The following is a 14423-nucleotide window of genomic DNA, read 5'->3' on the forward strand; positions in this document are numbered from 1 at the left end:
TGAAATTCCCATTTCTCTCACTTCTCCAGATTTCAGAGCTGAATGTTTTCATATGTGGATTTACAAACCCCTCATATTTGGGTAGTACTTAATCTATATTTTGTTTTAGGTCTTAGTGCCATGGTATCTCAAAACAAGCTGCAGGTTATTCCTTCCAGCTTCCAGGAGTACCCATGCTTTTTCAGTTGTAGCTGGACAGAGAGTGTGGTGCAATGTTGAGGTTAAGTGATTTGCCAAAAGCCAGAAAAACCAAGGCACTAACAGACATGAATTATCCCAGTTTATTATACAAGTTAAACAAAAATGTTTTAAAATAAAGCTTTTACCTGGATTAAAAATCAATAGATCACTTGTTAAATTGAATAGCAACATTAATTGGACTTTATAGAAAACTTATTTTGATTCTGGTTTAGCTTAGTATGAATTGAAGCAGAGTTGTAATCTTCCATGAAGCTTCTAATGAAAGCAGTGAAACAGCTGAAGGGGCTGCAGTGTCAGACTTGGAACTGTTTTACATTTGCTACTCTAGAAGGGGTGTTCATAATTCTGAAGTCTTTCAGTGCTGCATGCATACCAAGCAGACACCTGTTCGTGCAAGATGTTTTTATAGTCTCATGGGTGAATGTAGTTTCACTGTACAAGAACTTGCAGTACTCTGCAGTCTTTTAGAACACTTACTTTCTTTAAATTCTTACATTTGTGGCTTTTGTTCTGGTCATGCTGATGTGAAATATGAAGGTATTAAAATAGTATTTGCTAGAATACAGTTTTTGTGTATAATCTTCATTTCTACTGAAATGAATGTCTCTGGGCATTAAAAAAAAAGTAATATCAAACTATTATAAAAAATACTAGTTAAAAATTTTCCAAGTGAGTGGAGTCAAAACTGTGTGTTGTATTTTGTGAGAATGTGAGTTGTCTTTAAGAGGGAGGTGAATGCTGGTGTAGTTCACGGAATCAGAGGTGATCTTGAAGATGCATAAATTACTTTAAAAATGCAATCGGTCCTTTGGTATTTAAATCTTGTTCTAGTAGTCCAAGCTACTATATAGATGAGTTTTCAGTGACTCTTAAACACATTTTTGAGACTCACTCACAAGTTCCATATACTATGACTGTTCCTGTTAACCCCTGTGCTACAAACTCACTGCTTAAATTTTCCTTCAAGAATTAAAAAAAAAAAAAAGTGGAGCTAGATAAATGTCCCTTTCAAAGGTGACAGTCTAGTTTAAGGAAAACTTCTAGCACACTATATATATTAAATATTTTTCTAAGCTCATGTTCATATAGACACGTAACTTTGAGTGTTGTTTTTTTTTGGTTTGTGGTGTTTTTTGGTTGTTTCTTTTGTTTCTGTGGGAGTTTTAAACTTTTAATCCTATTTTTTCTCTGTGCGTTTCTGGCCTTTCCTCCTTCTTCTCATGCCAATGTTTCCTTCAGCTGTTCTTGCTTTCTTTGTACTCTGTCTTCCTGCCAGAAAGGTGGAAGCTCTGTTAACCCTTCTCAATTACTCACCGGGAGAATATTGTTTGTGTTTAATAGCTGCTTCAACTGTTTCTATTGTCTGATGCAGCTGGTGTCCAGAAGCTGTTAGCAATCCTATCATGGTGTCAATGGGGTAATTTTTTTTTAATTGTAAAAAAATGGAATATATTAATAAAATTTTTTGTTAAATGAAGGTCCATGGAGTCCTAATATCTATGCTGTCTAATTGCCCCTAACAGTAGTGTAGGAAATGTGTAAGAACAGAATGGAAGTAAAGCAACTTTCCTGCCTTCTAGCAATCTATAACATAGGGACTCGTGAGCTAGAGGTCACACTTGCGTCTTTTAGTTGGAGACTTTGACAGCTTTCTGTAAGTCAATCTAAAATCATTCTTTATCCCATATGTATAGTCTTGTCATCCACAGCACTTGGTGGCAGTTCCCTAATTGCAGTTAAGCATTATGTGAAAAATTATTTTGGTTTTAAAACATCTGTATATTTTATTACATGTCCCTTAGTTGTTTTATAGTAAAATAGTGAATCCCCTCTGCACTTCTTTCATATAATTTCTGTTCTCATATGTTCCCTGTAGACTTGTATAGGTGTCTTCCTTAGAATTTTCTATTGAAGGCTGAGTCCTAGTATACTTAGTCTCTTACACGGAAGCTTTTCTATAGTTTTGGTCATTGTGGTATAAAAACTGAAGGAAAATCTGTTTGAATGACCTAATCCATCAGTATTATTTTGTCCTGTGGAATTCAGTGTTGTTGGCATATTTGTGTTTATATAGAGAGAATTTCCAAATTTAATTGTAGAAAAGAGCATGTTACTTTGCACCTTCATCTCAGAAGCAACAGATCAGATTTTCATCTATTCTTATTTGGGTGAAGATGTTTTATTTCACTTGATGATTTTTCACATTACCCTTTATTTGCAAGGGACGTTTTTTGACATTGCACGTGGTAGCAAATAGACAGGCTCATACAGGCTAACAATGGTGTTCTTCAAAGTATTGAAGACATTTGATCTATTTTGGAAGTGTAGAGAGAGAAGTGTTCTATTTTATTTCTCTAGTGCTGGTACTCTTACATTGCTGTATATGGCTTATTTGGGTAAGCCTTCAAGTAAGCTGGCGTGCAGCTGTGTTGATTGCTAAATATTGTACTTCAAGTGCAGATGCATATGATTTTCACATCTTTGTTGCACTTTCACCTTACTTCTGAAATGCACAATATTTACTGAGTGCTTAACAATACTGCTGAATGATCTAATTGATTTACCTTGTCTCTCATTTCTTAATAATAATGAAATGTGACAGTCTGAAAAAAGTGTATTTTAAGTGCGGAGAATTGCGCAAAAGCATTTGTTGTACTTCTCTTCAGATTGCAGCTCAGAGTGCACTACTTAATATTTGACTAGTTCTTGAAATTGTGTATTTAAAATATATAAATCTGAGTAGAAAAGCAGCATATGTTGGCAGGTATTGAAACCCTTGATTATCTAAAATACCAAAGTCATTTAGAGTGCAGCAGCCTTTCTGCAGCAATGAATAAGTAGCTGATACTGAAACGATGTGCCATCAGTGGGTTGGATTTTTATTTATTTATTTGTAATTGGTACTTAGTGACAATCTGGGCACTAAAGGCCGCCTGAGTAGTAGGTGAACTCCTTCAGGAGATTTTATCCCATCTCTGATCCTCTAATATTTTACTCTTAAGGGCACAATTGCAAGATTTTCAGGAGAAATTTTCTTTCTGATCTTTCTTTTGGTCTATTCAGGGTAGATAGGAAAATAATTAACTATGTATGTAGGAAAGGGACAGAAGGGACAAAATCTGGGCATCCCTTCCATGTTGAACAATTACAGAAGAGTGTGGTCTTGGGTGTCTCAATAATTACTTAGAAAAATTTGTAATTAGTAATGCCGAAAAGGAGCACTTGATACACAAAGAAATTCAGAACAATAACTTGTCAATGCACTCAGAACAATATTAAATTGTGCAGTTACTTCTAATATTTAAAGGAGGCTCAGTGTTGGGGCCCTACATAATGCACTACTACAATTTTGAGTTGCAATCATAAATCATCTTGGGCTTTTCCCGTGTTGTGAAATGTTGTGTCCTGCCAAAAGCATGTTCTCCCTACAGTAATGGCCCTTACCTGTAGTCAGCAAAAATCTATGTTCTTCGAAGATTGAATTATTAGAAATTAATTTATTTTTGCTACAGGGTGTTTAAAGAAATTCTAACTTTTGACTTCCCAGTGTAGGCTTTTCTTAATAGCAACCTTAGGCCCTTAGTATAGGGAAATGTCAATAACCATACTGAATTAATTATGGTTTTGATGATCAAAATAATTATAACTTAACATCCTAAATAGCTACTCAAATGTATAGCATGCAAACTAAATCTAACTAGGCTTTTATTATTTATAATTAGAAAATCTGTTTATTATGTGACTGGATTGCAGAAGAGACTGCTATAATCCTGCAACCTGTAGGCTAAATTGCATTTAAATAGATTAAAGATCTCAAAATAATGTATTTTAAGCATTTTGCATCATTGTTTTTAACCTTGTAATGTCTGAAGGTTAAATGGTGGTGTAATGATGTATATAAGTTGATTTCCTAGTCTACCTGAAAAAAATTGCACCAGTTTTCAATATCTGAATTGTACTAACAGTAGAGCACTTAGGTGATAACAGGAGTTGTAAATGGATTTCAGACTACAATAAGACCTTGTGTCTGGAATGGAATCCTTTCCTCCACTTTTGCTTGATTATGAGCTCTTTTAGCGCTGTGTGACGTTTTAAGCCATTCACATAGAAAATGTACTAACTGCTTAATGCATGGAGGAACTTGGTTCTAGTCACTGTTCCATTGTAACAGCTTCCAAATGAGGTCCATGATTTTGTGCATTTGTTCTTATATTTACTCAAGTTTTCATTGCACATCCAGGAAATATTTTATAGTGGGTTGCAAACAAACCAGTCTGAAGATTTAGAGTGTTGCAGTAACTGGAGTTCGTCACTTGTGTGATCAGTGGTTGTCCCCAGCTCACCTGCTATTGGAATTTCTTATCTTGGGTGTTTGTAGTAGTAAAGGAACAGTGAGTAGTAACTGGAGCTTGTCCATGCTGTGTCTTTAGGAAATACTGCAGTTCTGAAGGATGGATAGATTTTAGAACACAACTTTTTAGTACAGAGCTGAAATTTCCCAGAAAAAATTGCTTGAATTTTTGTTGTAGAATTATATAGAACGGCTGAAGGGAGGACTAAAAAAGCCCTAAGATTACTTGAATTGTTACAAGATTTATATTTAATTTTAAAAAAAAGCTATGAAGAAGCAGAAGAATACCCTCGGAGTGAAAAAGGTATTAGATGCGTCTCTTTCTTTTTGGTCCTTACTTTATTCGCTCTAAGAATATACAGGATGCATATGCAGCCCTAACAGTCACTGCTTTCTGCACAGTTCCAGGCTCATGTACAACTGCGTGCCTTTACAGTGGACAAAAGCCTTCTCAGGTGAAATTCCTCTTAGTTGACTACTTTCTTTTATGTCATGGCACATCAGATAAAATCTGTGACTGAGCCTAAGATAAAAATAGTCATAATAATTTCTTTTGCTTTTTCTAGGTAACATTCAGGTTTCATGGATTGATGATACGTCTGCATTTGTATCATTGAGCCAGCCAGAACAAGTACAAATAGGTAAGTCTTTCTGAATTTACTTCAAGTAAATTTACAAGTAAATTAAATTGAATTTACTTCATGTAAGTTCAGGTATTGTGACTTGATGTCATCTGGCTCCTGCAAAACGCTCTGAGCCAACAGGATCCGTGATTCTAACGGCAAAACTACTGACTTGGTTGAGATGCTGTAGGAGTAGCTAAACTTTTATGGTATCAGCATGTGGGCTGCAGCAAAGACAGTAAGCCTGAGCTGCACTTGGCTGAGGGTTTTGTGTTTCATTCCATGATCCTTTAACTACCTGAACTTGCTAGTTTCTCAGTTGATGCAGTATTTATTTATTGAGGTTATTTACTGTTACTTTGCACAAAGCAGAGCTATCAAAGACTTTTATGATCTTTGCCTTCAAATATCCTTTGAACTACTATAAGTTTCCTTTGGTTTACATTTGTGAGTAACAAATACAGTGGTAAGGCTTTTGGTGGGTTGTAGAACACATGCAAAATAATAGTCTCCTAACAGTCTGGACTCCTACTATGTCTACAGTTTGTGTATTAATAATGTGTGATCTCTCTAGGCCTTAATTTTTATTTTAATTTTTATTCGAACTTTTGAGTTTAGCTTTGAAAAATGTTCATAGGCGTAAGTTCTACAGGATGTATACTTGCTTAACTTCTTTCTTGAAAGTTCATTGGTGTTGGATTTTTTTAATATATTGCTTCTGGGTTTGTATTTTAGGAGAGATGTTAATTTAAGAAAAAAAATTGTGCTTGATTACATAGTCTTAGTGAACCACATTCCTAATTCAGATAATTAGGACAGATAGCAATGTTTTACTATTTACAATTGTGCAAGGTATTCTAGAAAAAGCCATTTCCAATGTAAGAAGCTGACTGAAAGTGTAGAGCAAAACATTACCTAGATATCATAAGAAAAATATAGAATAAGTAACGCTCTTGAGAAATCATCAAGAATTAAGTGAAAGACAAAGGAAGAGTCCAACATATTTCTGAATGTACTGAAAATATTCCTTCTAGTAATGAGGAAAAACAATCTTTTTGGGGTGTGGGGTTTTAGGGTTTTTTTTGTTTGGGTTTGTTTTTTGGTGGTAGTTTTTGTTGTTAATGTTGTTTTGAGTTTGGGGGGGTTGAGTTTCTTCGCTTTATTGTTTGGGTGTTGGTTGTTTTTATGATTTTCAGTTGATTGTAGTTGGATTGACAAGCTCTTACGGGTTTCTGTAGTTCTTTTGGGCTTGTATTTGAGGACTTACCCTTAAACTTACTTCAGGCAACAATGACTGGAAGTGGAGCATTATCCACGATTATCTGGGATACGTTATGTAGAGTCATCCCTATTTACTGAAATGCTTGTATTTGATATGCTGTGGAGCTGGTATAAATGGCAGTATTGATAGCATTTTTGATTAAATGGCTGAAATTTTGTTGCACTTAAGAGCAATCCTGCCAGAATTCCCACAATTAAATTCTAAAAGGAAAAAAACAAATCGGAAAACCCCATTGAGTTCACCATCGTCTATCTTACAAAGCTCAAATAAAGAAGCTTTCAGGTTCTGGATACATAATCTGTGCATCTCTCTTACTAACATCCTGTGTGTGTTTATCATACTTCCTCATACATACATATATCTGCAGAGGGTTTTGAGTGCTTACCAGCATTTGTTTCTTCATCTATGTACAGATATAAGGACCATATTACTTCTCACTAGAAGTTCCAGATGAAGAGTTATGTCAAAATAGATGTGGCTCTATTTTAGCTGGCTCTGTAACTCAGGAAAGCATTGCTAGCACTTCTTGCATGTGTTGTCTTAGTTTCTTGCCTCTGAAGCATTCGTGATTTGTAAACTGTATGTATTATAGTTAGTGGTGATACCAGCACACCATCAAAGGTTTGAGGAAAATCCTGTTCCTGCAGCAGCGAGTACATTACAAGACTGGAGGGAATAAGCCTTAAACTATCTTAAGTTTTAGATAGATATCTTAACTCTGAGCTGTGCAATCACAAATAATCCATTTGTGAAGTAGCAACTTGCCGGGAGTGTCTGAAGCTCTTTATTTGTGACTGCATTAGTCTTATTCAGAGTTTGTTTTCCATGTGTGAGAGAAAAATTGAACAAAGGGTTGGAATTGTTCCACCTTTTTGTGTTTCCAAGAGGACTTTCTTTGTGGTGAAATACAACAAAGTTGTGTTTCCTGCTTTCTAGTTCAGATGCCGTAATGTACAGAACATGTAGGGTCATTGTAAGCGTATATATCTCTGCCTTTTTTCCGTCCTCTTTTCAAGCTGATTACTTGTTTCTCTGAGTGGGACTTACAAGACTATTTGTTTTCACTAAAAAATGTGTATTTTAAGCCATTTCATAAGCTGAAAATCTTCCTATGTGCTGCTACAGTAACTTCCCCACTGCTATCACCTCAGTTACTTACCGGTTGTCTGAATGCTTGGCATACACATTCACCACCACTATTCTTTTACTATTATTTTTATTGTTTGGTACAGCAACTACATATTGTTAAAAGAACTGAATGGCTGCAGAATATTTAAACTGAATCTTTCTGGCAGTGCTCTGTGTGTATATGGCTTTTTATGCTTTAACAAACAAGGAGGCTTGTTCTGTGGCCTACGTGCTAGAAAACAAGTTATTTGTTTGAAAGCCCAGGTGATTATAGTCTTTCATAGATTTTTATGAAATTAGATTAGTAAAATCTCATATACTTGAAAGCAGTCAGCCAACCAAGCTGATAAACTATAGCAAACTCAGTTAGCAAAAAGCTGTGCAATTTTTATTGTAAAATTGCTTAAACCTCTTAGGTGTTTTTTCCCCTGTAATAAATGTATCATAAAATCAATTCTTTTATTCTGTTTCCTGATCTTAAATTCTTTAATGAACTGCTTTGGCCATAAAAGTTACTATTTGAACTTGTGATTTAGTGATCCGTGTTTAAGTGAAGAACCTAGGAAAAACTAATGATGTGGACTGGTTTTTAACCTGTTTATATAAATATGTCTGCATCTTCTGGACTATATAAAAAACCTTGGAGAACTGTCAAACAGTATGATACAATGCAAGATGTTGCTGCAGACATGTTTACGCTTACCTCTTAAAGATGTTTCTGGCTTTCAGCTGGTATTAATATGTGTAGTTAACAAAGCACACATGCAACAAAAACATTTATGGAAAATAAATGGACTGAGGACATCAAGGGTGTGTGGAAGTTTCCCTGTACTGATAAGGTGGTCAGATTTGCATTATATATGAGTCTAAGCACTGTAAAAACATCCAGACTTATTTTGCATCCCTTTTAATAAGGGAACTGTGTAGGAAAAGCTATGAAAAATTGGATCAGTTTTGTAATAATCTGCATGGAGTTGTAACTGATTCTAGGTCTACCAATTTCTTTTCTAAAGTCAGTTCAGATCGGGGAGGTGTCTTTATTTTTCAGTTGTAGCAGTGATTCAGCTACTGAGTATTTGACTAAAGTAATGTAAAGTTACAGAATTGAACAGCAAATCATTTAAAGACTGATTTGTAGTCATGCCCTGATGTACATAGGATAACCAGCTTCTGAATCTTGCTTGTTTCTTAAAAACTTTTCTCCAAAGCTTTTTCATTTTCTTCAGCTTTGTAGGTGTTAAAAAGGAATTTGAAACATGTGATTTGTCCATATTACTAGTTTTGTGTAACTGTATCTAACCATTGTATTGAAATTGTGATAAACTTGTGTCCTAAATACGGAGTTTTTCTGTGCTATTTGAAATCTCTGAAAAGCTTTGCTTTACTTAAAGATTAATTTATACCAGATTAAAAAAAAAAAACAACCAAAATAACAAAACACAATGGGGATTTTTTTTCTTTAAAATGTCTTTCACATTTCAGCTAATTAATTGTAATTCATTTTCATGCTCATGCTTAACCTCTACATCAAGCAAGTGACAGATATCTTAAAATGTGACACTTTGTATAAGCTTTCTATACTGTTTCTGTGGCTTTTAACTCTGGTGGCTTCAGGTATTCTAAATGGAATAAAAATTTGTTCATCTACACCCTGGGAATATGTTGGATTTCTCATGTTAATATGTATAGAAATCCATTTTGAATATGTAGGTAATAATAAAATGTATCTATTCATCCCCAAGTGCTCTTTAAAATAATGTTCCTGAGTTATGTAATATCATGGATGATAACCATTAAGACCTAGTCAAAAAGTGATTGATAAAACATTGGTCCATATGTTTTTCTGTTTAAAAAGTATAAATCTGATTAACTGAATTGAACTAACAATTAGCTCTTCAAATTTCCCATGGTAGTCAGTAGTGTGTATGTGACGAGGAAGAATGCATGTTACAACTTCATAATTGTTAAAGTGTTACCGTGAAGGGCCTATGAATCTTTGCATAGGATAAAAAGACTTGTTCCCTTTGCTATTTATTTCCCTCTGAAAAAATAAGTAGGGGAAAGGGCGGTATTTTTATAGGCAATTTTGGAGCTGCTCCTAGGTTTCAAACTGAACATAGCATGCTTAAACCACATAAAACAAAAACCTTGGGGAAAAAAGAAGCAAATCCCTTAACCTTCTTATTTTGTTGCTTATAACAATGTCCAAGATTCTTCACTTTATTTGGTTATTCATGTGACTTGCATATTGGCAGACTCTAATTTAGTATGAGTAAAAAAGGCTTATTTTTGATAAAGTCATATTGCTCTTTACAGTTAGAACGTAAACTGTGGCTTGAAGTGGAAGCTGCACTAAGGCAAATGTTAGTTATCCATTTCTTAACCACCATGGAGTTAGGTGCCTGCCATGTCTATAAGTGCAAGTTTTACCTGCGTTAGTGGGGGAAGATTGCTCCTGAGTTCTAGTAGGCTGTTCTGTATGTCAGTTATCACTGTTGAACTGCTATGTTGTCATGTTAAAGGTAATGAGTTTGTAAAAATGGTGGTTTAGATGGCTCTAAGTTGTCACTTCTTTGCAATATACTCTACTGTAAACTTATTTCCAAGTTACAAGCACCTGAAAACAATAATGGACGTTTTCTGTTGAGGTTTGCTGTTCAAGGTAGGTAATTAATAAGAATTTGTTAAATGGTTGATATTCCTTCAGCTGGACATCTGGGAGACAGAGCTTACTGTAGCCAAATTGTATTTCACGTGGTCTCAGCATTGCTGTCAAACATGGAGCACATGCTTTTAAGTCTGTAGCAAAGGTGAAGCAGTGTGTGCTCTGACAGTTGTTAAGTACAAGAATTTTCAGAACCAACTTTTGTTGTACAGCTTCTGACTCATGACTTTCAGCTTCCTAGATAAGCTTGCTTTTGGATGTTGTTCAGCTTTGTATATTTATAAAGTTGGCTTTTCATCTGGAAAGGTTTGAAATAAATACTATTTCAATGCTTGTTGACTTACATGGGTCTAGACTTCACACAAATAGTCTGGAAATGCTGGGGAAGATGGGAGAGCCTTCAGCTTGTCTTAACTTTAAATCCAGTATTTTATTTAAGAAATTGATGCAACCTGAAATATTTCAGAATTTAAACCATTTTGGTATCTCAGCTAGTCTTGTGAGTCCTGAGCTAATGCTTAGTGTCAATGATAAGTTCTTGTTATTCGTGGTTTCCTTGAATTTTGTTTCCAGCCAACTTTCAGTGACTCTTTAGGTCACCGGTTTAAAAAGAATCTAGATACACTCTTAAAGGGAGGTTTCTTTAGCTATCCTTGTTCTTGTGAAGTCTTCATAGGCCATCTAAAATGTACTTATAAAAAATGCTGTTATTTGAGGGTGGGTTGATTTCTAAAACATGGGAAAGTCTTATAAATATGTTAAATTTTTCCAATGCTTGAAAGTAAAATTTGGTTTCTGTTCTGAGACATTTTACATAGTTATAGGTTAGTGAAAATAGTGGGCAAGCTTATCAGTGATACTTCAAAAATATACCTGATTTGTTTTCCGTTAACAACTAATGCTTGCTCTTGATTCTCTTCGCCTAAGGCTTAGGTGCAGTTTAATAACATCTATGTTCCAATTGTGAGCAATTTCTACAATATTTTAAGACCAGTGGTTCAAATTAAGAGTAATTTTAACCTGAGAATCTTCCTGAGAATGTTTTTCTTGCCGTTTTAAAATACAATAAGTACACCTAACCTGAAATTTTGAATACATGTGAAAAGCAACTGCTTGTCATAAATAGCAAGTTTTGAAATAATGTTAAGTTGTTCCACGTGTTAGTACCCTGATACATGAGCTCATACAGATTTACAGCATGCAAGATATCTTCTTCCTCTAGGCATTGAGAAGACCAATGTATTTAGACAGCAGGGGAGCAATGGACTAAAGTGCAGCAGCTGAAATTGTGATGGCCTTTCAATGATTCTTCTTTAAATCATTAATCTTCTGAACTTGCGCATTTCTCACAGGGCTGGATTTTATGGTTTATTAGTGTTTTATAAGGTTTACTATAGAACCTTCTACTTAGCATGAATGCTTGCCACCACAATTAAAAAATATACACATATATTTTGAGATTGTGTGCTTATTAGTCTTTTCTCACTGAATTTGGGGAAATAGCAGGTAGTATCCACTGTATTAACTCAGATTCTTTGAAAAAAGATGTATTTCATAAAACTGTGTTCTCACCAATAAGATAATGTGAAATTCATGTCAGATACACGCTCTGGGCAGCAAACTTCCTTAATGTAGGCCAAGGAAGCTGGAGTCATGCTGCAGTATGTCCGATCTCAGCCATTATTGTTGTTTTACTTTTTATTCAAATTATGTGCAGTCTCAAACATTTTCTCTAACTTTTTGTGATTTTCCCTCTCCTCCTCCCATCAAACTTTGGTTTTTTGAGATCCATAAGGTTTTGATGTTTTAGGGAAGCTTGGCTTAAATTTTGCATTAGTGTCTGCCTACGATGCTAAATTTGCAGTGTTGAATCTTATGTGATGCATATGTGTATACATACACTAATATATATATATAGAGAGAGAGAGTAGGCTACAAAAATATTGCTATTTCTCCTCTTAATTTTTGAGTGGCTTGCATTCTTGTGCTGCATCAAAATGGCATTTTAGATGACAACCTAATAGTTGTAATAATTGTAGTAAAGGTATAATCACCTTGTATGTGTGTGCTTTTGCATTATTTTCATACATTTTGGATTTTTAAAAAACATACGTTACCTTAAAACTGCACATAGTTTTTCAAAAGATTGTAAAGATGTCATACGTGCCTGTATGCTATGTAAGGACTTGAGTGAAATGGTTTCAGTAGGAAGACTTCAGCAGTTATCTGTAGGTTTTGCACTCCTTGTGGGTGCTAATGGTTATCAAAATGGAAAAGTTAAAGATTTAGTTTTATTTGGGATGCCTTTTTAGATGAGGGGGACAGTATCAACACACTTATTTGATACAGTAGTGAGTATGTTAATCCTGACAATGGGGTGCAATCATTTCTCTAGAAAATTTATCTGATGGATGAACTCTTTACCTGGATAGCTCTTTCTGAAGCACCCAACATGTGGAGCATTAATAGGCACTTTGGTTAAAAATGTCTGTATTAGTCTTGAGCAGTCTTCTGGACAGTGCTGCCATGGGGATGTCTCCAAATTCAGTTCACTAGTTCATGTTCTGAAGTTTTTAACAAGTGTCAGAAATGTCATCAGATTTTACAGGATTGTGCTTCCTGCAACTGCTCAGCCTTAGCTGAAATGTTTAGTTTGCTGGTATTAAAATATAGCTCGTGGTTTGTGCCACTCTTAATCCTTCATGGTTACATAAAGGGGGTTGACTCCCCACTCCAACAGGGAGCTCTCACTGCTTTTCTTTTGCTGGTTCTGTGTCCAGAAAAATAATAAAGAAACATTCCTGCTTGTTCAGTGAGGTGAACCGGCTTATCAGCAGGTCAATAAAACCCACAAACACTGTAAAGGAGGGCACAGGACCAGGTGGCTTGGAGCTGGGGCTAAAGAACAAGATTCTCCCATTTGGTAACAAGTGTTAGATTAAATCGGCTGTCTAGCCAGACCATGGGTTCAGATTCCTTCTGAAAAGTCTTTCAGATCTGAGCTTTCTCTGCTTTGAGTAATAATAGACATTGAGACCTCCTATCTGACTAGAAAGGAAATGTTCCATACACTTTACATTTTTCATTTGTAGATTAACAATCTGAACACTTTACTAGTACTGCTGGAAATTACAATTCTCCAGTGTTGATTTGAAAGCATTTCTGTACTAGTAAATGCAGGCAATTGAGATATGGTGAGTTTCTACTTGCGTTGTTCAGGAGTCTTGACCATAACAAGAAAATGAATTGCTGGTTGATATGTTTTAGTCATTTTTACAGTGGAACCAGTGGTATAAATCATAATGTAGGTATTTTACAACTTTTGGCATTACTGATGCAGAATTAGGAGGGCCAATTACAGACTTGCCTTCAGGCACCTGCAGCCTTTTTTCTTATCAGTTAAAAAAAATCCCAACACCAAAACAAATAAACAAACAAAAAAAATTCAAAAAAACACCTGTACCCTGTAAGTTTGAATACAGTAATTTTTTTTCTTAATATACCATTGGAAGTCTTCTGACTACCTTTTAATTTGATTTGGATTTTTTTAAAATGAGTTGATACATTTCACAGCTTTTGTTTCAATTACTGAGGTATGTAAACAGTATTTTGAATTTTTCTAAGTGATGCTGGGATCCAAAATTACACTGTATTACAGGTTTTAATTAAAATTCACTTACAATTTTTTTTTTACTGGTAAAAACGTTTAACCATGTGGAAGTCTGAGCCTAATTATTTATCTCCTGACCTCAGAGCACACCTAGACTTTCCCCTCATGATGCTTCAGTGCAGGATGATCTCAGAGAATCTTTCATGGAATCTTGATACTTTGTTTTATGTAAGTCTCAGATTTTGGAATATATTTAAAAAAAATAAACTGCAGTGAGTTTTTTTCTTCTCTTTAACTTTTCTTGAGGACAAGGATATCAAGAAGCACGTTGATGTAGTGTCACTTCATTCAGCAATGCTGGGCCAGTCTGCTGTAGTTGCCTTGACATGTGCAAAAGGGTTTTGGTGCAGCAGCGCAGCTATTACGGAAAATGGAAAGCAAGCAATCAGGATTTCTGTAGCTGAATTAGCAGTTATTTTTTTACTCCTTTCAGTCACAACTGAAATATGTTTGACTCTATTAGATGTAAAACTGTGCAGAATACTTATCCTGAAAAGTTTTAT

At 35.0% G+C, this 14423-nt stretch overlaps 1 protein-coding gene across 5 annotated transcripts in view; it reads left to right on the plus strand.

Annotated features, from left to right (window-relative positions):
* Positions 1–14423, plus strand: part of PARN (poly(A)-specific ribonuclease) — a 60360-nt gene that overhangs the window by 31593 nt on the left and 14344 nt on the right. For all 5 annotated transcript variants that reach the window (XM_037384206.1, XM_037384207.1, XM_037384210.1 and 2 more), the window contains exon 21: positions 5119–5193. In XM_037384206.1, the coding sequence (XP_037240103.1) occupies positions 5119–5193 (75 nt within the window). The remainder of the gene's footprint in view (positions 1–5118; positions 5194–14423) is intronic.

This window comes from Falco rusticolus, chromosome 4 (assembly GCF_015220075.1).
Source record: "Falco rusticolus isolate bFalRus1 chromosome 4, bFalRus1.pri, whole genome shotgun sequence".
NCBI classification, from domain to species: Eukaryota; Metazoa; Chordata; class Aves; order Falconiformes; family Falconidae; genus Falco; species Falco rusticolus.